The sequence below is a fragment of the Ursus maritimus genome, unplaced genomic scaffold (assembly GCF_017311325.1).
Source record: "Ursus maritimus isolate PB19 unplaced genomic scaffold, ASM1731132v1 scaffold_14, whole genome shotgun sequence".
Lineage (NCBI taxonomy): Eukaryota > Metazoa > Chordata > Mammalia > Carnivora > Ursidae > Ursus > Ursus maritimus.
The window spans coordinates 55802069-55825359 of record NW_024423786.1 but is presented as its reverse complement, the minus strand read 5'-3'; the positions used below and the strand labels follow the sequence as shown (position 1 = coordinate 55825359).

The window sequence follows — 23291 nt, the reverse complement described above, 5'->3', positions numbered from 1 at the left end:
CCATCACAAGTGTCCAGTAAATGGCCCCCATTCATTCCTCATGAGTCTGCGTGAGAATTTGCCATTTACAAGAGACCTCACATCTGTGACATCACCCAGAGCGGGCAGGTAGCTCCCTGGTGGTGAGTGGGGACAAAGCAGGACTGCTTCAGGCTGCCGGCACTAAGGGCCGGAGGCGGACACTCGTTAGCGCGCTGGAAACAGTCTGTTCACGCCCTGTGGCAGTGGGGAGGGACCCCGGGTGGAGCTGGGCTCCATCCCTGATGCAGTAAGGACAAGCGGGGGTTTGTGGCAAGGGAGCAGGAGGGGGTCCGCGGATGGCCACTGCCTAGAGGACACATCCCGGGGGCCTCTGATAAACAGAGCTGATGCTATTACTGCTGCAGGCGGGCGGGGGGTTCCCCACACCACTGGGCTGGGGGATGGGGAGACCGGCCAGCTCTCCTGGGGGGTCAGACATAGGGCAGGGGCTCTTGCTAAAACTGGGTGATGCAGAACTGAACTCAGAAGCCCAGAGGTCAAGGCCTGGTTGCAAGGAGGGCTCAGAGTGGCCCAACTAAAGTTGAGTCAGGGAGTGAGCCCAGGGAGCCGGGCGGGCTGTGAGAAGGCAGACATGAATCTGAGGCCTGGGGTGGGGGCACCTGTGGGCATCTGAGCTGAGCCTTCCAGAGTTCGAGCCTGGGTGGTCCTACTAGGTTGAACGGTGTTCGCCACAAAGTTCTTGTCCACCCGGAACCTTAGAACGTGAGCCTGTTTGGAAATCGGACGCTTGCGGATGTCGTTACTGAAGGTGAGGTCATACTGGCGTGGGTGGGCCTAATCCCACAACTGGGTGTCCTTCTAAGAAGAGAGACTCAGAATCGGAAGACGGCCACGTGACCGTGGAGGCAGAGACTGGAGGGACGTGGCCACAAGCCCAGGGGCAGTGGGAATGCCCAGGACCTGGGAGAGTCAGGAAGGACCTTCTGCTGGAGCCGCTGGAGGGGGCACGGCCCTGAGACCTTGATCCAGCTTCAGTGTGAGAGAATGAGTCTCCGTGTTCTTAAGCCTCCCAGCGTGTTCATCTGTTTCAGTGGTCCCAGGACACTCGCACCAGATGGCTTTGCAATGGGATGGGTGCATTTCATACGCTTCCAAGACCCTCAGTCTCTCCATCCATGCCTGGGTTATGGAGCCGTTGGAGGCCCATGGCCTCTGTCCTGGCTTCCGTCGACCACACTCGGTGTTGGGGGGACACCTGGATTGGTTGCAGAGGTCTCTGGGTCCAGGATTTGGAGACTGGGGACAGGCCTGGGCCTGGGCTTCACGGTCCCTTCTCCTCCCACAGCTCTGCCTGCCCTGGAAGCTGTTTTCCCAAGAGAAGAGGATGGCTTCTGGGTACCTGCCCCCCTGGCCCCAGGTGAGTGAGGACTTCCTCCTGCCCTGGAGATGTGCAGCGTGTCCAGGGGAAGCCCTCCTCCCAGACTAATGTGGGAAGCGAGGGAGCACTGCCCATGAGCAACTGGGTCCAGTACCCCTGCTTCCTGGAAGGGTAAGGACAGCCATACACCGGACTCAGCACACCTCTCCCCACGAGAGCTGTACTTCCTTCCTTGGCTGGGAGTGCCACTTTGTGGCCTGAAGATCCCGCACTTCCCCCCGGGGCGGGAAGATCGGCACCATCCCCCTTACTTAAAAATAATTTTTAAAACTGTAGTAAAATGCACATAACATGAAATTCACCATCGTAACCGTCTCCAGGCGCACAGCTCAGCAGCGTGAAGCTCACTCACCCCGTCCTGCAGCCACCCCCACCCTCCGTCTCTAGAACGTTCCGTCTCCCCACACAGAGACTCTGTCCCAGGAAGCACGGACTCCCCACCCCCTGCCCCCGCCCTGGCTCCCACCATCCACTCTCTGTCTGTGTGGACGGGACTCCTCTGGGGACCTCCTGGGAGTGGGGTCCTGCAGGATGTGTCCTTCTGGGTCTGGCTGCTCTCGCTGAGCTCGGTGTCCTTGGGGTCCCTCCACATCGTGGCTGGTGTCAGGGTCACGTCGTGGTCGGTGTCAGGGTCCTTCCATTCTAAGGTGGATCAGCCTTTTAAAGCCTGCGGACAGCTGCATTTGATGGGAAGCCGCTTTCTCGGGCACGAATGTCAGGAGAGAGGTGGGAAGCAGAGGCCACCATCGGCGGGGACAGCAGATCTGCGGGGAGTGGTAGGCAGGGTGCCTGTCCCCTAACTTGCAGCTTTGGGAATGTGATCAGTGTCTGCATCAGAAATACAGAGCTGACCGACAGCTCGGGTTCAGGCGGTCCCTAGGATAACAAGCCCTGTCCTGGGGGTATTTGTGAGTGACCCACATATCCAGTCAGTATCTGACATTGTCCTAGTTGGGCCCTCCTGGAGAGGGGTCTTTGATCTGCTCTGGCCCCCGCATTGAAGTCCTGGTCATCCCAGGCACACCTGCTTTGAGGCCTGCCCGGTGCCCCCTGAAGCCGACACAGCCCCTGGGGACACTGTGGGGTTTCAGCTTGGAGCCCGTGCCGGCCCCAGAACCTGGGAGGTCAGGGTCCCAAACAAAGCCAGTGGCTTGCCCCTCGGCAGCGGCAAAGCTGAGATGCCACAGGGCCGGGCCGTGGTCCTTCCTGTCTTGTCTTCGTGTGCACGTCAGTGGAGCCACTCAGACCCGGGCGGTCAGGCTGGAGGGCCCTCGTCTCTCCGGGCCACGTGGGATCACGAGCCCCTTAGCGGCTCAGACCTGCGTCTTTAAAACCCCAACGGTCTTTCTGCATCTGAGGATTGCCTCTGTCTTCACGTTGTTCTCCGATAGATACAGGTCATAATAATCACGAGTCATGAAGACTTGTTTTTAGTATTTAAAGAGTTTACATTTTAACCTGCTCACCAGGCAGCAAAAAGCAAAGAACTTGTGTCCCATGGAGACTTTTCCCCAGTCTTCCCGATTGAGATGATCCATTTTGGAATGATAATATAGTCATATATTTATTATAATTTTTAAAAATAAATAATATTTATTATTTTACTATAATTAAATATGAATGTATTCTATTTAATAAATATGACGTGATATTTCACACTTATTTTTAATTATACATCCATATGTAACAGCCACAAGGTTTGAAGCCATTAAAATTGTTTTCCTTTTTATTTAATGGCAGATTTACTCAAAGCCTCAAACCCTTGCAGTGAGTTCAGCAACTGTAGGGTTAACCCTAGAGCCACCTGGGAAGGTGGCGGGAATGTGAGGGGCCTGGGGGAGGTGGCAGCAGCCGCTGCTGGCCTGGAAAAAACCTGTTTTTTCTACTTCATCAAAAATCTTTTTAAAAGATTTTATTTATTAGAGAGAGAGGGAGAGCAGGAGCGGGGGAGGAGCAGAGGGAGAGGGAGACAGTCTCCAGCAGGCTCTACGCAGAGCGGGGAGCCCAAATCGGCACTCGATCCTTGATCCCATGACCCTGAGATCAGGACCTGAGCCAGAATCAAGAACTGGACACTTGACCGACTGAGCCACCCAGGCGCCCCCGCTTTATCTACAATTCTGTGGCAGCCCTGGGTACTAACTTCTTTCTTCTGGGTGGGAGAAACACAGAAACTTTTAATATTGGGGCGCCTGGGAGGCTCGGTGGGTGAAGCGTCTGCCTTTGGCTCAGGTCGTGATCCCAGCGTTCTGGGATCGAGTCCCGCATGGGGCTCCCTACTTGGCACATAGTCTGCTTCTCCCTCTCCATCTGCTGCTCCCGCTGCTTGTGCGCGAGCTCCCTCTCTCCCTCCCCTGCCCCCCCCCATAGATAGCTAGATAGATAATCTGAAAAGCAACAAGAACAAGGGGCCAAATGTGCCCGTGCGCTGCGCGCTGGTGGAGTCTGACCTCTGGGCTGCGCACCGGCTGCACGTGGACCACCGCCCTCTGAGCTCCTGCCTGTGAACGCAGGTGGGGGGCCGTTCTTGAGCAGAACCGGTGTGGTATTTTAGGACTTAGTGACCTTCGAGGACGTGGCGGTGGACTTCTCCCAGGACGAGTGGGAGATGCTCGATTCTGCGCAGAGGCGGCTGTACCGAGAGGTGATGCGGGACACCTGCGCGAACCTGGCCGCCCTGGGTAAGCCCAGCAGCGCGTGTTCACACGCGCTTAGCGTCTACGCTGCGTCAGGAGCCGTGTTACCAAGGGGGGGTTGTGGGTGATCCGGCAGCCGTGGTTCCTGCCCCTGTGGGGCTCGTGGTGCGCTGGTGTCTTCAACGCAGAGAATGGCCTGATTTCCCCGGTATGTGATTACCCGAGCTGGTGTTGAGACGTGAGGGCGCCGCTTAGAGAGAACGCCCCTGAGTCCTCTGGGCTCCAGAGCCATAATTTAAAAACTTTTTGTGGTAAGATACATCTAATATAAAATTTGCCTTCTTAATCAATTTTTAGGTATAAAATTCAGTGACAGTAATTACATTCAGAATATTGTACAACCATCAGAGCTTTTCCAAAACCTTTTCATCGCCTCAGAGAGAAACCCCATACTCACCAAGCACGGACTCCCCAGCCCCTGCCCCAGCCCTGGCTCCCCCAGCTCCTCTCTGTGGGGACGGGACTCCTCTGGGGACCTCCTGGGGGTGGGGTCCTGCGGGATATGTCCTGGGACTGGCTGCTCTCGCTGAGCCTGGTGTCCTCGGGGTCCAAATGTATCATAGCATGTACTGGAATTTCATTACGTTTTATGGCTAAATAATATTCCATTGTTTGTATGGACCACATTTTATTTATCCATTTATCCATAGATGGACACTTGGGTTATTTCGACTCTCTGGGCGCCGTGAACATGGGTGTGCAAATAGCACTTCGATTCCCTGCTTTCAGCTTCCTTGGGTCCGTACCCAGGAGTGGAATTGCTAGGTCAGATGGTGATTCTGTGTTTACCTTTTCAAGGAACCCCCAAGCTGTTTTTCACAGCGCCATTTTCCCAGCCATGCACAAGGATTCTGGTTTCTCCACATCCTCTCGAAGACTTATTTTCTGCTTTTGCTTAAAAAAAAAAAAAAAAAATCATACCCATCCTACCAGGTATGAAGTGGTATCTCACTGTGGTTTCGATTTGCATTTCCCTAATGGCTAATGATGTTGAACATCTTTTCCTGTGCTTCTTGGCCATTTGTAGATCTTTCTCGGGGAAATGTAAGATCCGCAGGTTTTTAATTAGGAAAATAAAATCTCCAGCTTGGTCAGCGTGCCACCACTCCAGTGTGCTCTTGTCTCTCGCAGGAGTCTTGAAGAACCAGAGTTCTGATAGAGGCATTGACGATGGCACACTTTCCCCAACACAAGCCTCTCGGGCCACCAGTCCTTCCCCATGGGCTGGGTGTCCACTCTTTCTACCAGTGGTGCCTTTCCATTTGGAGCCAGGAGAAGCCATGTGGACGGGGGCACAAAGAACTCCCCAAACCTCCTGTTCAGGTGAGAGCCAGGCAGATACGAGCCATTGAGTGGGGGTGGCATTCTGGGGACTGCAGGTAGAGATCTCTCCACAGAGGCCCAAGCTCTGTAAGGAGAAGGTTGAGGTCTTTGGTTGGCCTTTCTCAGGCACCGTCAGTTCATCTCCGGCAGCCTTGCCCTGCACACTAGCTTCTACCACCCGCTGTGGGTGCAGAGAAGAGATATCCCATTTCTTTCTTGAAATTATTCTACCTCTGTTTCTTGTTACCTCTCTTCCCTCCCTGCTTTCTTGGTGATTCTTTCTCTCTGTCATGCTCCTTCTCCCTCCTTTGTAGAGCCACTCCTTCTGCCTTTGCTTCCTGCCTCCCGTCCCACACCACTTTTCATCATCATCCAGCCTCTTAGACCACTTCTTGTCCTTAGGATCTTTTCCTGTTTCCCCCTGTGTTGAGTGCTGTATTTGAACATGAATTCACATGTGCCTTGTTGGAAGTACTTCTGTCCCGCTATTATTAAGTTAGACATTTCTTTTTTCTTCCCCCCTCAATTTATTTCAGATTTGGAGACTAGTCTGAAAAGCCAAGAGTCAATTTATAAGAAAGTGGTTTTAGAGGAAGAACCACCCAGTGGTATGAATATCATAAAGCTCCCCAAAGAAGACTGGGGTTGTGGTCAACTTGAGGAGAACCGTAAAGACTTTCACGGGCTTTTGAGGCAAGCGGCACACACCCAAGTAGAGGCATTTGCTCCAGGGGAGGCCACTGCCTGGCATGAGTTTGGGGAGACCTGTAGTATGAGCTCAGACCTGGCTTTATCACAAGGAGGTTTCACTGGAAAACATTTCCATGACTATGATCTTGGTGTTGAGAGTTTGGTAGCTGATCCATTCTTAAAGCATCATCAGATGGGATATTCAGACCAGAAGCCCTGTGGAGGGAATGAATATGGAAAAGACATCAGCCAAAACAGTCCCCTTATTCAACACGGAAGAACTGGAACTTGTACGTATGCATCAAGCGGGGAGTCATTTAATCACGGTACGGCTCTTACAACACACAACACAGTTAATACGGTGGGGAAACCCTATGAATGTTACCATTGTGGGAAAATGTTTAATCGGAGGCATTCCCTGAGTGAACATCAGAGAATACATACAGGAGAGAGACCATATGAATGTCAGGAATGTGGGAGAGCCTTTACGCACAGCTCAACCCTCACACGACACTTGAGAACTCATACTGGAGAGAAGCCCTATGCATGCAGTGACTGTGGGAAAGCCTTCAACAGGATTTCGTCTCTTACCCAGCATCAGAGGATTCACACAGGGGAAAAGCCCTATAAATGCAAAGACTGTGGAAAATCCTTCTGCCAGAGTTCTTACCTGATCTTGCACAAGAGAACGCATACTGGCGAGAAGCCCTACGAATGTAATGAATGTGGAAAGGCCTTCAGTGATCGCTCCTCACTTAACCAACATGAGCGAACTCACACTGGTGAGAACCCCTATGAATGTAATCAGTGTGGAAGAGCCTTCAGCCAGAGGTCTTCCCTCGTTAGGCACGAGAGAACTCACACTGGAGAGAAGCCGTATGTCTGTAATGAGTGTGGGAAAGCGTTCAGCCAGAGCTCATCCCTTGTCACCCATCAGAAAACTCACACTGGTCAGAAAACCTATAAAATAATCGATTGTGCGAAAGCTTTCTGTCAGAGCAGCCACCTTATTGGATTTTAGAGATTGCTTGCTGCTCTGTAAAGTAACTTTTAGCCCTCTACTACGTAAGCGTAGTTAGGTTTTGCTCTTCTGATGTACTATTTGAAAAGAAATAGACGTGTGCCACATTCTTGAAGAAAACCACTGAGGTCTAGATCTGAGAAGGGACCTTTTAACGGGGAAAATTGCCGTTGAGCTATGCCCAATGCCTGTCCTTTTGGAAAAGATTTTTTTTTTTTTAAGATTTTATTTATTCATTTGACAGAGACAGCCAGCGAGAGAGGGAACCCAAGCAGGGGGAGTGGGAGAGGAAGAAGCAGGCCCCTAGTGGAAGAGCCTGATGTGGGGCTCGATCCCAGAACGCCGGGATCACACCCTGAGCCGAAGGCAGACGCTTAACGACTGCGCCACCCAGGCGCCCCACTTTTGGAAAAGATTGATAAATGTGAGCACTAACATGCAGTGGGATTTTGCTAAGAATTGTCACATTAATTTAGTTGTTGAACAAAAGGTATTCTGTTTCAACCTTTTGTTTGAAAATTTAGTATTTTTGTTTCAGTAATCTGTTTCAATATTTTGCATAGTCCCTCTGCCCCTATTGGTCACTTAGCTAGGTCCTAACTTGTTTTGTGCCCTGCTATGGCAATGCAGAATGTATGCTAACACAGAAAGAGCTTTGGGTGCAAAGTGGAAAATAAAGAATGCAAAATGGTTTGTGTGATTCTATCCAGTGAAGTCAAAATATGTACATAAATGGACAAAGTCCAGACAGAGATGTGGAGGAATGAACAGAGTTTATTTGTCAGAGTTATCTGATTATTTTTTTTTTAAGATTTTATTTATTTATTTGACAGACAGAGACAGCCAGCGAGAGAGGGACCACAAGCAGGGGGAGTGGGAGAGGAAGAAGCAGGCTCCCATTGGAGGAGCCTGATGTGGGGCTCGATCCCAGAACGCCGGGATCACGCCCTGAGCCGAAGGCAGATGCTTAACGACTGCGCCACCCAGGCGCCCCATTTGTCTGCTTTAATTAATCACACCACCTCTGCCTTTTCAACAAAACGAATCTGTTTATCTTTGGTATAATTTTTCACCTCCTTTGAAGTTCAACTTTTTAAATTCCTATGTCTCTCATTTTCAGTACACAGTTGGTTTTTGTTTTAGGATTCAAAGCAGAAAACCTATTTGTTTTTAATGGATGCATTTATGCCAATTTTTTGCGGTGATAAATGTTGGCTTTAATTCTAACGTACTTTATGTCACTTTTCTTATTTTTGAAGCTTCTTTTATTTTCTGTCTTCTACTCTATTGGTGGTATTGGTGGGATGTATTTCTTTTCTGGTAATTCGGAAGGTGTATTTCCTGCTTCAGTGTCTTTTAGCATTTTACTGTATCACAGTAAACATTATAATGAAACCTATATTGTGACTTATGAGTATTAAGCAGCTTTTGTAGGATGAAAAGGCCAAGTTGCAGAGTGTGTATAGTATATAATGCACTTTAGAAAAATTTGGAAGTAGGGAAAATCATGTTACCTAGTGTATGGATTCAAATGGCAATAATAAACACCAAATTCGTGACTGTGGTTTCCTCTGGGAGGAGGTAGAAGGGGTTTGGGGATCCTGGGGGTGATGCAAAGGGATTTCAACTTTATCTGTAGTGTTTTCTTTCCAGAAATCTGACGGAGTGCGGTAAGCTATAGGATTTAATAGGGCTTAGCGGGAGATACACGCGGGTCCAGAAAGTTAGTCACCGCGTGTTCTGTGTGGTTGAAATGTTGCGCAAGTTTTAAAGTGCTCCCCTTCTCCCTGTGCTGTGGTTCTCATTCATACACGCTCTTTTGAGGGATGCAAAGCCCTGCCCTCCTAACGGGTCACAAGGATGCTTACGGTGTGGATAAAATTTTTGTCAGAATATCATCTATCTAAAAAGTGCTACATTTCAAACCCGAAGACGTTGTTCTCGGCAAAGCTGTCAGACCCGCCAAGGTGGACGGTTGTAGGAGCAGAGTCACGTGGAAGGAGCGCGTGCAAAGGTCAGAATTGTCTCGGGAGAAATGAGACTGGGAAGAGCGTCCTTTGTGCCACGACCGGAGCCGGTTCCCCCACTTCCGACCCAGGGCGGGAGCTTGCTGTCACTGCTGTAGGAGATCGCCGACATTCAGTGACCTAGAGCGGTCCTGAGGTCAGAGGTCTGAGATCAGAGTGTTGGCGAGGCCGTGTTCTTTCTGGAGACCCTGAGAGGATCTGTTCCCTCACCTTTTCTGGTTTCTAGAAGCCACCCAGATTCCTTCTCCCGCAGCCCCCCCCCGCCCCCCCACTACCCTCACCGCCTGCAGCGCAGGGTCTGCCCGTCTTTGGGACTTCCACCCTCTGTCTCCCTCTCCTGAGGACCTCGTGAGGACGCCAGGCCCCCCGGGAACCCAGGGTCCCACTGGGAACCTCTGAGGCCTTAACCACCTCTGCAAAGTCCCTTTTGCCACATGAGGTGACATATTCCAGTTCCAGTGATTAGGGCGTGTGCACCGTTAGGGTTTCCTACTTTGCTTTATGATGTGGGGTTGAAGTAGGGTGGGAGTGCTGCAAACCACGTCTGCGGTGTAACTCCCCCAACGAGGACCTGCAACTGAGAGGGTCGCAGGGAGGATGGAGGCTGCAGGAGGAGGGAGGTCTTGTTCCTTCCTGTCTGTGTCACTGTCTGCACCTTTGAGACTGTCTTTGTAACCTCCATATGGCAATCACATCCGAATACCTTCACTCACACTTCTTTCCCCCCCGGGTTACTATAGTTTTACCTTTTTCTCTGGTTGCAGTGAATGTTTTGTGGAGAATTCAGAGACCAGCCTCATTTTTCACCTTAATAAATGGAATGACATGTCCTTTTTTATTTCTTAAGAGATTTTATTTATTTATTTATTTATTTATTTATTTATTTATTTATTTATTTGACAGAGAGAAGGAGAGAGCACACACAGGCAGGGGGAGCAGGCTCCCGGCCAAGCAGGGAGCCGGACGCCGGGCTCCATCCCAGGCCCTTGGGACCATGACCTGAGCCAAAGGCAGGCGCTTCACCTACTGAGCCCCCCAGGTGCCCGCATTCCTTTATGAGTGATGCTTGCGGGATATTTATTTGAACACCTGGCAGGCAGACCCGGGTGCTGGAGGTCCAAGCCCCGACCCAGTCAGTACTAAGGCAGACTTTTTTTTTTTTTAAAAGATTTTATTTATTTATCCGACAGTGTTAGAGACAGCCAGCGAGAGAGGGAACACAAGCAGGGGGAGTGGGAGAGGAAGAAGCAGGCTCATAGCGGAGGAGCCCGATGTGGGGCTCGATCCCATAACGCCGGGATCACGCCCTGAGCCAAAGGCAGACGCCCAACCACTGTGCCACCCAGGCGCCCCACTAAGGCAGACTTCTAAATCTCAGGCTGACCTATTGAAACTTGGTATTCATTATTAATCCATATTAAGCAAAAATGTATATAATCATACTTTATTTTTAATAGTTTATGAATCCAGGGCGCCTGGGTGCCTCAGCGGGTAAGTGTCAGACTCTCCATTTTGGCTCAGGTCACGATCTCAAGGTTGGGAGATGGAGCCCTGTGACCCGCTCTGCCCTCAGTGGGAGTCTACTTGGATATTCACTCCCTCTGTCCCTCCCCCTCAAATAAATAATTTTTTAAAGATTTTATTTATTTGACAGAGAGAGAGCACAAGCAGGGTGAGCAGCAGGCAGAGGGAGAGGGAGAAGCAGCCCGGCAGAGCAAGAAGCCTAATGCGGACCCTGGGATCATGACCCCAGCCGCAGGCACACGCCCAACATACCGAGCCACCCAGATGCCCCAATAAATTAATTTTTAAAAAAATTGTTTTAAATCGAACAAGTGATATCGGAGTTTGGACGTCCAGTTAGTCTCAACCTAGAGAGTGTTGTCTGACACCAGCGGGCGTCTGAGATGCCTTGGCTGTTTAGTCCCCATCTATTAAGGGTATTAAGGGTTTGGGTCCATCCCAAAGCCTTACACCAGACTGTTTGTTGTTTTCAGTTAACATAGGAATTCAGTTGCCTTAGGGACATCACGGCATTTTATATTGCAAAATGCCCTGGGGACATCAAAACCCTGACTGGAAATACATTTCCTAGCCGCGTAGAAGGCGCCCTGCAGTTTTAAGGGCTGCCCGCTCGAGCTGAGGGCTGCGAGGTCCCACCCTTCCGGGACAGGGACCCAGGGGCCCGGCTGTTGACCTCGAGAGTGGGGTGGGAGGGCACGGGCGGGCCCCGGTGTCAAAGGTCACCCGTGAAACCCGAGCTCCCTGGGCCTCCACGAGGTGACGTCACTGTGGAGGGTCTTTGTTCTTAAACAAAGAGCACAGGTCCACGGCGACCTCGACCCCAGGCCTTCCGGTCCTTCTGCTCCTGTCCCGGCTCCAACAAGGGGCGCTCGCGAGACGCGTGAGTCAGGACTTCCCCGCGGGAGAAGGACGCGAGCGGAGCGCCCAGCGGCGCGCAGGGCAGGACCCGATGCGCCGGGAGGGTTTCGCTCGGAGCGAGCGTCCGGCGCGGAGCGGGTCAGCCACGTGTGTCCGGACGGCCTGTCACTCAGGTGCAGAGGCGTGGTCATGGAGAACCGTCAATCAGAACGACAGGGGCGGTTCTCGGAGAACAATCAGGGACTTCTGGGTGGTGCCCGGGGAGCTAGCCAGTCAAGGACATGGGCCCTGAGCGCTATCCAATCAGGGGTATCAGAGGCGGGTCTCGGAAATCTGTCCAATCAGAGGCCCTGGGAGAGGGAGGTCCCCGAGCACCGTCCAATCAGGCGCGGGGGCGGGCGCGCTCGCGGTCGCGTGGACGTGGCTCTGGGCCGGCCCGGGCGCTCCAGCGCACCTGCCCCGTGCGGCCCCAGGGGTCCGGTGCGCGCCGCTGTCATCTTGCTGGGCCCTCAGGGAGGACGCCCGGGAGTTTGGAGCAGGGTTGCGAGATGGTGAGTGCGCGCGGCCCGGGCTGAGACCGGGAGGGGCTGGTTCAACCGCCCGGAACCGGCTTCCTGCGGCAGCAGGCCCGGGGGGGACCCGATCCGAGTCTCCGCCCTCGACCGGGGGCTCGGGGACTCGCAGTCCTGGGCCGGCTCCTCGCCGAGGACAGCCTCGGGGGGTGGGGGGCGGGCGAGGAGTGTGGGGACCTGCAGGGCACCCTGGGCTCGGGGACCCCTGGCAGGTCCTCGGCCCCAGGTGACCCCGACCCGGTTCTCACTGCCGGAACCCGAGTCCGAGCGGATGCTGGTGTTGCAGGGAGAGGAGAACGGCTCCTGCCGCCGGGTTCTCCATCCAGGGGCTGGTGCGGCCTCCCGCACACATCGCGCGGGGGCCCGGGCGCCCTTTGTTCGGGGGCACTCGGGGGCCCTGCGGCGGGGCCCCGCGCTGTCGGCCGGCCACGCGAGACCCAGGTCCCACGCCTGGGTGCGTCCGCTTGAAAACTGCATTCCCTTAGCGGAGCCTCGGTGTTCTAGCAAATGTCCGTAGTCGTTTAATTAACGGAGCGTGAAGGCGAAGATGACCTGTTTTCACCAGGTGAATTTCAGGAAAATAAGGAAATGCCTTGCATTCCACCTGTTAAACGTTCTCTTTAGATGCCTCCAGCGTGAGAGTATTTCTCGGGGCAGTTCCTCTGAGGGTGACCGGCGGGATCCGGGGCCCACCACGTGAGAGCCCTTGTGGGGGAAAGAATGTCCCAGAGCGGAGGATCTCGGCCTGCGGGTGCCGGGGCACGACCCGGTGCGCCACGTGCGGAGGCCAGCTGTGAAGGACGTAGGCACAGTGTGTCTTTTCCTCGCGGCCGCCAGGTGTCCCGGGTCCGTGGTACCCTCCGCCGCAGCAGTGTCCGCCGATAAGAGGCGCTTTTCGTGAGGAGGCGTCAGTGTGCGCCATCGCCGCTCTCAGGGGCATCTGCTGCCCTTCCAGGTGCCCCGCAGACCCGGCTGCTTGCGGTCGTTCAGGGGCGATCGCAGGCCCGGCTGCGTTCTCGACAACGTGGGGCTGCGCTTTGGCGTTTGTTCTCCTCTCAGGGTTCGAAATTGGTGCTTGTCTGCGTCTCCCCATCCCCAAACGCGCCCGGGTTATGGATGTAATGCAAGCTTTGAAGACCGTAGGTCTGGCTTGGGAGGAGTTGGTATCAGTAACAATGGCGCCCCCAGGAATGTGTTCCTCCTTTCATTTGTCTCGCTTTCGGGTATTCCCCTCAATGTTTTCAAATTTTTCCTTTTGGTTCTTTCATAGCCTTCACTTTCCTTATTTAATACTGATGAAATTGGCTTTTACCATAGTACAGTGTTACCTTTTAAAAAGAATTTTCCAACTTGCTGTTGCTATTAATTAGGTAGTGAAGGGAGCGGGAGAGGGGGCTCAGCCGGTGAAGCGTCTGCCTTTGGCTCAGGTTATGATCCCAGGGTCCTGGGGTTGAGTCCTGCCTTGGGCTCCCTTCTTGGCACATCGTCTGCTTCTCCCTCTGCCTTTCCTGTTCTACATGCTGTACTCTCTCTGTCAAATATGTAAATAAGACATATTTTTAAAAAGTGAGTAATGAAATTGGGTTTTATACTGCAGTTTTACCCTGGATTCTTATTAGAAATGTTGCTCTGTGACTTCATTTTTGTTCCACGGGCGTCCTGCATATACAGTTCTTAGATGAGACACAAAGGCAAGTGTTTCTTTGCTAGTTTGGTGCCTTTTTATTTCCTGGTGGTACTGACCAGATCTCTAGTATAATGTGGACCAAGTGAGGTGCCGGGCGATACTGATTCCTACTAATTGTTTTTGAGAAAACAGTGAGCTTCACACCATTTATATATTCCTTGTTTAGTTTTGAACAGTCTTTCATTGGTTTTCCTTTATCAGGTTATGCATGTTAGTTACCATCATTTCCCGATGGTAAGAATTTTATGTATGATCGTGGGATATTATAAAATGGTTTTGGCAGCTCTTAAGATGATTCAAGGCAAGTCATAGAATTGATTTCAGGCTGTGTTAATACGTATAGCATCAGTGCAGGAAGGTGCACGACTCCAGTTACAGTTGACAGATACCTTAGGAAATAATCCTCTGTATGAAATTTTGAAATTCATCCCTAAATGTTAGAACTTTCACACCAGAAAACCCCACTAGGTAACCCCAGGGTCGGTCCCCTCACTCTCCAGATATAACAATGTGGAATTATAGACAGACTTACATGTATGTTTGTAGTTCTGCACATATAGCTGTGTGCAGGCGGCACGTGTCACGTGGTGGTTTATATGTATTTTCAGCAGTTTAGGTATCCAGCATAATCTCAAGTGCCTGCTTGGCTTTCCTTTACTCTGCCCTGCAACCAGTCATCCACATGTGTCGTCTAGCAACGCGGATATAAAATGTCGTACAGCACACACGCTCAGTACGTACATATTCTCCTGATTGCTGTGCCACATTTTCCATAGTACTTACGTTGGCTTATTTATTATTTTCCTCCAAGAGAATTTGAAATACACAAGGTCCCAGAATTGTTTCGTTCAGTGCTGCCGCCCTGGTGCCTGCCAGTACGAGGACCTGTGTAACGGCAGCCCGAAATGCATTTAGTCCACGGAAAGAGCTGGTAAAGCGTCAGACCCTCAGACAGAGCAGTCCCGCAGGAGACACACGCTTTGCCGCGACCTCGAGCCCGAGGGGGTGAGAGTGGAGACGAGACTCTCCATGGTGCCCTCAGACATCGTATCTTCTTTCCCACCTCGGAGACACAGGAATACAATAGCAGAACCCCGTAAGTGTGGGTGCAACAAGGTGTTGTTGGGCGCCTGTCCTGCGCCCCTCGCCGTGAACCGTTGTGCACGATGCCTAGCCTGCGGGGCTCCTAGGACACAGGAGCTGACATGCAGGCTTTTGCAAAGTCTTTTGCAACTTTTGGGGTTCTCAGTGCACATTGTTTTATGGAATTTTATTATTTATTTGACAGAGAGCAAGCACAAGCAGGCAGAGCAGCAGGCAGAGAGAGGGAGAGCAGACTCCTCACTGAGCAGGGAGCCTGACTGTGGGGCTCCATCCAGGACCCGGGATCACGACTGGAGCTGAAGCAGGCAGCTTCACTGTGGAGCCCCCAGAGTGCCTCCTCAATGCATTTAAAAATTAATATCATGTTACAGCATTTGATGGTTTCAAGCTGGGTGTGTGGGGAGTCCCTGCCTCCGTCTGCGAGGCTGCTGTAGCAGCAGGGCGACTGGGCGCTTAGAAACGATGTGCGTTTGTCTCTCACGATTTCTGGGGCTGGGAAGTCAAAGGTCACGGCCCTGGCAGATTTGGTGTCTGGTGAGGACCTGCTTCCCTGGGACGAGGAGTGCTCTCTGGAGACTCTCATGGGGCACTCATCCCATTCCTGGGGGCTGCTCCTCATGACCTGATCCCCTCCCAGAGCCCCCACCTCCCAGTACCGTCACGTTGAAGTTAGGATTTAACATGAATTTTTGGGAGGCACAACATTCCGTCTGTAGTGGTCCCCAGAGCCACCTCAGTTCAGAGATTCGTTAGGATTCTCAGGACCCAGCGTGGAGTTGTGTTCACGGCCCTAATTTATTACAGCGCAGAATGTGAGGCATGGCCATGAGGGAACCGTCCCGAGGACCAGCTGCAGTTCCAAGGGTCCCCTCGGGCTTCACGCAGGCTGCGCGAGTGCTCCCAGCAGCCGGGCGTGATGGCACATGCGGAATGTTGTACTGGGAAAGCTAATGAGAACTCAGCAGGTCTTTTAATGGGGGGCTGGTCATGGAGACACCGTCTGTCTAGCACGGACCAGGATTCCAGACTCCCAGAAGGAGAGCTGGGCTTCAGCACAAGACATTATTTGCATAAAAAGACACAAGGAGTCTCTCGAGCAGGGTGGTGGGAAGCCCCGCCAAATCAGTTCTATGAACCAGCCAGGACCAACCTTGGAAGCAGGACTTTCTAAGGATAAGGACCCTCTGACCTGTTCAGTTGCACTTCTGAACACCCTGTTCCTTTGGTCCTTGGACAAGACCTCCCTACAGCACATTATCTCAGTAGTACCCTTTGCAGCTGGGGAGACCAATCTGCAGTATTGATTTTTGGTTATGCCCTTTGGGGGTCCTGGACTTGCCCAGGTCAAGGGAGATCCCAGTAACTATAAGGTAAAGGTCTTAAAATATTGAGGGCTTCATCATCAAAATTTCTGTATTTTATTTTTCTGTATTCTTTTTCCACCTGGGCTCGGTGTTGGTTCCCGTAGGGCACAACTCCTGGCCAGGAAGTTGCAGCAGCCTGAGTGTCCCAGGGGGTGAGATGGTCTCCTGATAGGACGTGCATGAGGCAGCCCGGTCAGCGAACCCCCCTGTGACTGATCTTGAGTAGTCGGTCTGGTCCTTGTTCGGAGGGACTGCCTGTGGTGGTTAGTTTCAGACGGTTGTGTTGCCTACATCACCAGTTTGTCCACCTTACCAGTGTGGGCAGCATCCAGGGGCGTGGAAGGAAGCGGAAGTGAGCTTGATTTTAGATGGTCTCATCGGGTGAGAGCCTCCTCACTGGCAAGTGTAAGTGACCCAGACGGACCGCCCCCGAGAGTTTTCGCAAGCTTAGGGCCTCCACGGAAAGTGTCACTCAATCTGCAGTGTTCCCAGAGTCAGAGTCCTGTTCGCGGAGCTTATACCTGCCGGATCAGTGCGATTGTCGCGTGAGGCTGAAGCAGCCCGTTGTGGACACCGTGGGTGTGAGCTTGCGGTCACGTTCAGGCAGTTCAGGGTAAAGCGTTCCCAGTCACTAGGGCCGTTCTTAGCAGCAGCGAAGGCTGAAACACTGCAGGGTCAGAAAGTTGTGTTGCCAGGAGCAGAGCTGGGTCTACACAAGCTGCTGCTGGGCAGGGGTCAGTTCCTGATGCTCGTCAGAAATAGGGTTTCATGATTGCTGTTCGACGAGCTGGAGACTGTACTTCAAATTCCCGAAGTGTATCTCCAGGTGGAGATTGCCTGTCTCTTCATTGTTTCCCTCTTGTTTCGGACCTCCACTAGGTAAAAGCTCAGTGAAAAATCATGTTACAGAACTAAACTTGTTCCTAAGGCCTAGAGGTTAAATTCCACTCCCCGTACCAGTGGCAAGCGAGCAAGGAGGTGGTGTCCGTCGGCACTATTTTCTCTACTGGTGGGGAGGGTCCTCTGCTACGAGGTTACCGCAGCACGTCTGCCTGCACGGCTGCTTTTATCTTACAGCGGGGCAACAGCCGCAAAGCAGGACTGTTTAAGTACAAAATCCCCTTCCCCTTTTCTTTTCATCACAGATATTTTAAGAAAGATTATATTTATTTGAGAGAAAATGGCACAAGCAGGGAGCGGGAGAGGGAGAAGCCGGACTCCCCGCTGAGCAGGGAGCCTATCGGGCTCTCGTCCCAGGACCCGGGATCATGACCTGAGCGAAGCCAGATGCTTCGGGACAGGCGCCCCCAGGCGCCCTCATCACGGTTTGTTCAAAGCCTGTATTAGTTTTAATAGCATTGCCATAACAAATTGCCATAAACTGGGTGCTTAAGAACTGCTTCTCTCTGATTTGGGAGGCGAAAGTCCATAATCAATGTGGTGGGAGGATTGTGCCTAGGCTCGATCTGGCAGCTTTCTGGTGGCCCTGGCGCTCTGCTTGTATCTTGATGTGGCTGCCTTCCCCATGCATCTGGCTTCATGTGGCGTTCCCTCTTAGAAGGCCACCGGTCAGCACTTGGATTGGGGCCTATCCTATGACCTCGTCTAAGCTTGGTTACACTTGCAAAGATCCAGTTTCCAAGTACAGTCACACTCATAGGTACCAAGAGTTTAGGATTTCAACATACCTTTTTGGGAAGACATGGTTTAAGCCACAGTGAGGCCCTGGTAGTCAGTCAGCGTTTACAGGGGTAGCATTACAGCTGCCAGGAAGATCCTGGCTCAGATTAGCGTGGGCAGGTCAGGTGGCTGTCATGGCCCAGCAGCTAGGTAAGAAGAAAGGGTGGGGATCCCTGCTAGGCCATGGGTTAGCTCAAGTTTTGCCCCCATTCTAGAAACTGATTTAACTAATTTTGTCTCCCAATGCAATGCAAACTTTTCATATTTTTTGGCGCGTCCATAGTTTACCTTGGTAGCAGGGCGCTTTCTCTCCTGCTTGGAGGAGTGAACGAAATCAAAGACATCACCAAAGCACAGCTTTGTTTTCTTCCTCGCTCAGAGGCGGCAGAACAGTATATCCAGCATGCCAGGCGTCCTGGGGCTGGACCGTCATTTTACCACTCTTGTCGGCTCTTCACAGCAGACGGCAGCTCAGCTGATCGTCCACACCACAGGCGACTCCCTAGCCACCTGGGCACCCAAAGCCCCGCCATGTCCTCCTGGCCCTTCCTCTTCCCAGACTGCTTTTATATATTTCAGCAAGTCAGGGTGTTTTAGCAAATTCCACCTCTGATGCCAACTGTGACTGGTGTCTCCAAGACCACTTGTGTCCTGCTAGTCGAACCCCTGGAGCTTAGCGTATAATTTTACTCATGACTGTGACCTGTCACAACAGAAGGACACACGGCAAGATTGGCAGACGGAACAGGTATGGGGAGAAGTCGAGGGAAACCAAGTGCCCGTTTTTAAGAGTTCTTTCTAGTCACCAGAATACACCCAGCAATGAGTCATGGCAACCACGAGGAGATATTGTCTACCGGGGGCTCAGTAGAGACTCGGTGCCTGGGATTTCTGCTCCAGACTTCCAGAAGGAAGGCAGGTGTGTGCTGTTAACGTCTCGTGTGCACAGCAGTTTAGGCACAGTGGGAAATATCAGTCAGAATGGTGTGGAAGGCCTAAAACCCAGGCTCCCAGACACCAGCCTTGCCGGGAATGGTGTCTAAGGATAAAGCTGAAATGTTAGGCTCTCTGCATACTAGGTGTGAGGATTCGCTGGAGGAAACACTACAGGTAGCGAAGAAAGTTCCGCGGACTCGGAACCTCCCGTTGGTCCCTGTGCCAGTCTAGGGGTTTTCCTGTTTCATCTGCTTCTCTGTTGAATAGGTAAATTCTGGCATCAAGTCGTTGAATGAGTATTATCTCTGCTCATGGATGGCAGTGGGTTGAGGAACATCAACAACAACAACAACAACAAAACCAGGGTTTAAGGGAAGCCTGCAACAGCGTTCCTATGCTCTTGGGAGGGGCTGACACGCTCATGTGCCCAACAGGGGAGGGACATAAAGGAAGCTGAGTGCGGCCTGAGGATGATAGCCTTGAGGTACCGCATCTGCAGAGCTTTTTTTTTTTTTTTAAGATTTTATTTATTTATTCGACAGAGACAGAGACAGCCAGCGAGAGGGGAACACAAGCAGAGTGGGAGAGGAAGAAGCAGGCTCCCAGCAGAGGAGCCTGATGGCAGGGCTCGATCCCACTGCGCGGGATCACGCCCTGAGCCGAGCAGGCGGCAACCGCTGTGCCGCAGGCGCCCTACCTGGAACTTGATATGAGGGAGGGTTTCCTTTGTAGGAAGAGGCGCTGCCTAGGTCTTTATGTATTTTATAGTCTCGGGCAAACTCACTGTCAGATGACTTCAGTTAACTCCTTTGCAGGGTGGGGATTTTTAACCTTATCCTCAAGGTCAGCAAGAATACTCCTCCGTGGTTCTGGTGGAAGAGCTATTTGTCGATCATATTACATTTGCGTGGCGGGGGCGGGGCAGATGCACCGAGTTCTCACGTCTGTGTCCTTTTTCCTGAGCTCTGACTTCTCAATAACTTCTATCCCATTCTGTATTACGCGATACATTAACAAGACTTCTCAAAGGAATGTTATCATTTGGCCAGCAAACGGTCTTAACTACGGCCTGGAGTTCTTTCAGATGATGGTTAGCTGGCGCCTGCACCAAGGGGGCTTCCGATAAGCCTCTTGGGTCTGGTGAGGGAATGGAAGGAAGAGTTCCCAGTCTTCAATGTGTGTGCTTATTTCATAAAAGCGCACCCAGGTTTGACGTGGTGCTTAGGTGTGGCGTAAAATAGGAAGGAGCCAAAGTAGTTTGTCTCACAAGGGATCAGTGGGTCTTACAATGCAAATACTTGTTTCATTGTAGAAGAGCATTTCTGTGAATTTTCCAGTGGTCTGAACCCTTTGGATAAAGAAGAATGAGGCTTGATTTGGTTGCAATAAAGTGTAAGAATAGGTTCAGTGTGTGGTGGTTAAATTTAAATTGTTAAATTACTCTGTGGACAGAGTGAGATCTGGTGATCGGAGTCCTAGAGTAGATGTTAGGTGACGACAGAGTCTTGTCTGAATTTCCTGTGAGTCGAATCAGTTGCTCTGTAGTCTCTTTCCCTTCTACATATGTTGGGTGTTGTAGGACTTGGTGGTCTTGGGGATGTGGCTGTGGACTTCACCCTGGAGAATTGGGCTTTGCTGGATTCTGCTCAGAGGAAGCTCTACAGAGAATTGCTGGAAAACTTGAAAAACCTGGCCTCCGTGGGTAGAATGACCTCATTCCTTCACTTAGTCATTTAGAGAACAAGCATTTCTTGCACATCAGGCGTGTTTTGGGTGGATTGTGGAAAGGGAATACATTAATTAGTAAGACAGAGAGGGTCACACAACCACCATAGAGCTAGAATCTAGTGGTATCTGCATGAGAAAGGAGAATCTGCATTAAATTTATTTTCTGTCTGTAGAGGGCTCCCTGTGTGTCATCAGTGAAAATAGATTTCCTGGGTCATTGAGGCCCAGTGACATTTCTGTAATCCTGTTAGAATTCTGTGTTTATTAAATTGCTTACCACTTTGGCCTTGTACTTGTTATTGGTGAAGCCTGAAAGTGCAGCTAAACTCCTCAGTTTCATTTCGACCAGCAGGTACCTTCTGTCTTTAAAACTTGTTCCCTTTTGCTTTCAGATGACGAGACTCAATTTAAAGCCAGTGGGTCAGTTTCTCAACAGGATATTTATGGGAAAAATATCCAAGGAACATAAAATGGCAAAGTTCATCAGAAATGATTCCTGGGCCTCTGTTTAGGAAAATTTGGGAAGAACTTAGCACTAGAAGATCAGCGCACAAAGCAGGGGAGACACCTGAGGTGAGTTGCACTCACAAGAGAAGCACTGTTCAGGAGAATCGCGAATGTGATGAAATTGAAAGCCTAGATCAAATTTGTTTATTCATCGAGAATTTTTACAGAAGGATTTCCTTCATCTGTTTGTTGATGTTGAATGTTAAAAACATAATTCAGTTGAAAACAATTAGGAGGAAAAGCCACATTGAAGAAGCAATGTTTTCCTAATTCCTATGGTTGAATCCCACTTTGTGATGTCCAGTTTATTCTGCTTTATCAGGGTAGAAAGCCTACATTCACTGAAAGTGATGAGAATGGAATCCTAATACTTATTAGTGAATAGTGAGAAATCACTAATCAGACTTCCTGATGATAACATGCTTCTCATTCTTCACAGAAATCATGTGGTGGAGAAACTCTCTGAAAGTAATGATCCGTGTGGTGAGGCTCCAGTCAGATTCGAAATCATAATCTGTACCAGAAAACTCACACTGGAGTAAAGAGTATGAATGTGCTCATATGGAAAAATCTTTGCGCATCATTCCTCCCTCAAGAGTGCATCACTGCACACCCTGGAGGCACAAACCGTATCAGTGTCAGGAGTGCGGGCGGGCCTATGGTGTCGTTCACACCTGCGATGCGTGTGGACCCACGGAGAGAACCTATGTGTGTAAATTATGTGGAAAAACCTTTCCTCGTACTTCATCCCTCAACCGGCATATAAAGGTTCATACTGCCGAGAAGACTTACGAGAATGCCAGCAGTGGGAAAGCCTTCGCCGTTTTCCAAGTCTTACTGGTGGTCATGTGAGAACTCACACTGGAGAGAAGCCCTATAAATGTAAGGAGTGTGGGAAAGCCTTCAGCTATTCCTCAGCACCGAAGGCACATGATAACACACACTGGAGAGAAGCCTATAAATGTGGCGAATGTGGGAAGCCTTCAGCTATTCCTCAACTTTTCAGAACACATGATCTCACACACAGGGACGCCACATAAGTGTAAGGAATGTGGAGAAGCATTCAGTGCTCCTCAGCTTTTGAAGGCACATGATAACACACACACTGGAGAGAAGCCCTATGAATGTAAACAGTGGAAGCCTTTATTTACCTGCAGTCCTTTTCGAACACGAAAGGATTCACACTGGAGAGAAACCCTATGAATGCAAACAATGTGGGAAAACCTTCATTTATCCCCAGTCCTTCCCGAGAAGACATGAGAGGACTCATGGTGGAGAGAAACCCTAAGTGTAGCCAGTGTGGGAAAGCATTCAGCCATCCCTCATCCTTTCGAGGACACATGAGAGTGCACACTGGAGAAACCTTACGAATGCAGTCAGTGTGGAAAAACTTTCCAACTGGCCCATATCCTTGAGAAGACATGAGGACACACACGAAGAAACCCTATGAATGCAAACAATGTGGGAAAAGCCTTCAATTTGTCCGCTTGCTTTCGGAACATGTGAGAATGCATTCTGGAAACGAATCATATCAATGCAAGCTATGTGGAAAGCATTCTATTGCCACATAGCCTTACAAACTTTATATGAAGGCACACCGCAGAGAGAAGCTCTACAAATGCAAAGCAATGTGGCAAAACTTTCCAGTTGGCCTGAACTTCTGCAGCAGCACGTCAGGACACACACTGCTGAAACCCTATGAGTGTAAGGAATGTGGGAAAGTCCTTCAAATGGCCATCGTCTTTGCCAATACATATGCGAGGAGTGCACACAGGAGAAACTACAGAATGTAAGAGGAGTGTGGGGGAAAAGCCTTCAGTTGTTCTCGTCCTTAAGAAGGCACGTGCGAATACACAGCACAGAGAGACATTTACTTCAGGGACGTGGGAAATTCTCCTACAAATAATTCATACCTGATGCTTCAGGAAATCCCCAGCAGGAAAGCTTATCAAAGCTGTAAATACGGTACTGCCTTTGTGAGAACCTCATCCAAGAAAGTAGACCTGTGGGGGCGTGTATCTCCAGTTCTCTTACAGATAAACAGTTAGGTGAAAAATAGCTCTCCAAGTCCTCTTCGAGCTGTCATTCGGAATTTTTGGAGGTGTTTTCCCCTACATTCCATAATAAACCTTCTATCCTTACGGTTTGTCGGAC

The 23291-nt window shown here is 50.9% G+C and overlaps 1 protein-coding gene and 1 pseudogene across 1 annotated transcript; both read left to right on the top strand.

Moving 5' to 3' along the window:
* The first annotated feature begins 325 nt into the window (after nucleotides 1-325).
* On the top strand, nucleotides 326-7841 carry ZNF554 (zinc finger protein 554). Its single transcript, XM_008711224.2, has 4 exons — nucleotides 326-1399; nucleotides 3975-4101; nucleotides 5248-5439; nucleotides 5976-7841. The coding sequence occupies exons 1-4, from the start codon at nucleotides 1097-1099 to the stop codon at nucleotides 7148-7150; spliced, it is 1797 nt and encodes a 598-aa protein (XP_008709446.2). The 5' UTR covers nucleotides 326-1096; the 3' UTR covers nucleotides 7151-7841.
* Nucleotides 7842-18100: 10259 nt separating this feature from the next.
* Nucleotides 18101-23043, top strand: LOC121102443 (annotated as a pseudogene).
* Nucleotides 23044-23291: the final 248 nt, after the last annotated feature.